General features: G+C 44.8%; 1 protein-coding gene across 1 annotated transcript; it reads right to left on the bottom strand.

Moving 5' to 3' along the window:
- Positions 1-7: 7 nt before the first annotated feature.
- Positions 8-931, bottom strand: LOC103370547 (myosin heavy chain, fast skeletal muscle-like; the record flags this gene model as incomplete). The annotated part of the gene is made up of 4 exons (XM_008299642.1): positions 769-931; positions 373-673; positions 188-252; positions 8-95 (listed from the first exon to the last, which is right to left on the bottom strand). Coding segments are annotated over exons 1-4 (616 nt in total), but the record flags the coding sequence as incomplete, so codon positions are not given.
- Between the last annotated feature and the right edge of the window lie 6 nt (positions 932-937).

Genomic DNA, 937 nt, shown 5'->3' with positions numbered 1-937 from the left:
TTGGTACCTGGAGTCTTTGACTCATTGGGAATCAGGCAACGCACAAAGTGAGGGTGGGTGCTCCTCAAGTTAGTCATCAGCTTGCCCAAGTTCTCCTGTAGGTAGAAAGTGGTGATCCTTTGTCATAAAAATGAACAAATGTGAATTTCAGTATAGACTGACATTCAATGTATTTCTCAAACCTCACCCTGAACTGTGAAGACACAGTCTGCATAGAACCACCCTTCTTCTTGCCTCCCTTCTTGCTTGTGTCTGTTTTTCAGTTGATATGAAATGGAGAGTTGTATTAGAAGAAACGGTCTTCATATTTACAGCACATGAAGAGACACAAAAATGTACAATATGTTGAATTTGTGGAACATGTTTTCGTACCCTCAACAACGGGAGGATACAGAAGAGCCAGCAGTTTAACTGAGGACTTCTGGTACAGCTGAACAACAGACTCATTCAGTGGGTCCTTGTTCTTGTCCAGCCAGCCAGCGATGTTGTAGTCCACAGTACCGGCATAGTGCACCAGGGAGAAGTGGGCCTCAGCCTTGCCCTTTGCAGGCTTTGGCTTCTCAAATGCCTTGCATTTGCCAAGATGCTGGTCATACAGCTTGTTCTTGAAGGATGTGTCAGTGGCCTTGGGGAACATGCACTCCTCTTCAAGGATGGAGAAGATGCCCATGGGCTTGATGACAAGGAAAAGAGATGTGTCATGAGATGACAATATTCTTCTATCATCGTAAGAGTTGCATTGAAAAGAATAATGAACTGGATTTATACCTTCTCAATCAGCTCAATGCAGGCAGCCAAGTCCATACCGAAGTCAATGAACTCCCAGATAATACCCTCCTTCTTGTACTCCTCTTGCTCCAGGACGAACATGTGGTGGTTGAAGAACTGCTGCAGTTTCTCATTGGTGAAGTTGATGCACAGCTGCTCCATGCTGTTG

The sequence above is a fragment of the Stegastes partitus genome, unplaced genomic scaffold (genome assembly GCF_000690725.1).
Source record: "Stegastes partitus isolate 25-593 unplaced genomic scaffold, Stegastes_partitus-1.0.2 Scaffold1440, whole genome shotgun sequence".
In the NCBI taxonomy this organism is placed as follows: Eukaryota; Metazoa; Chordata; class Actinopteri; family Pomacentridae; genus Stegastes; species Stegastes partitus.
The sequence above is the reverse complement of the archived record's forward strand: the minus strand, read 5'-3'. Positions and strand labels throughout refer to the sequence as shown.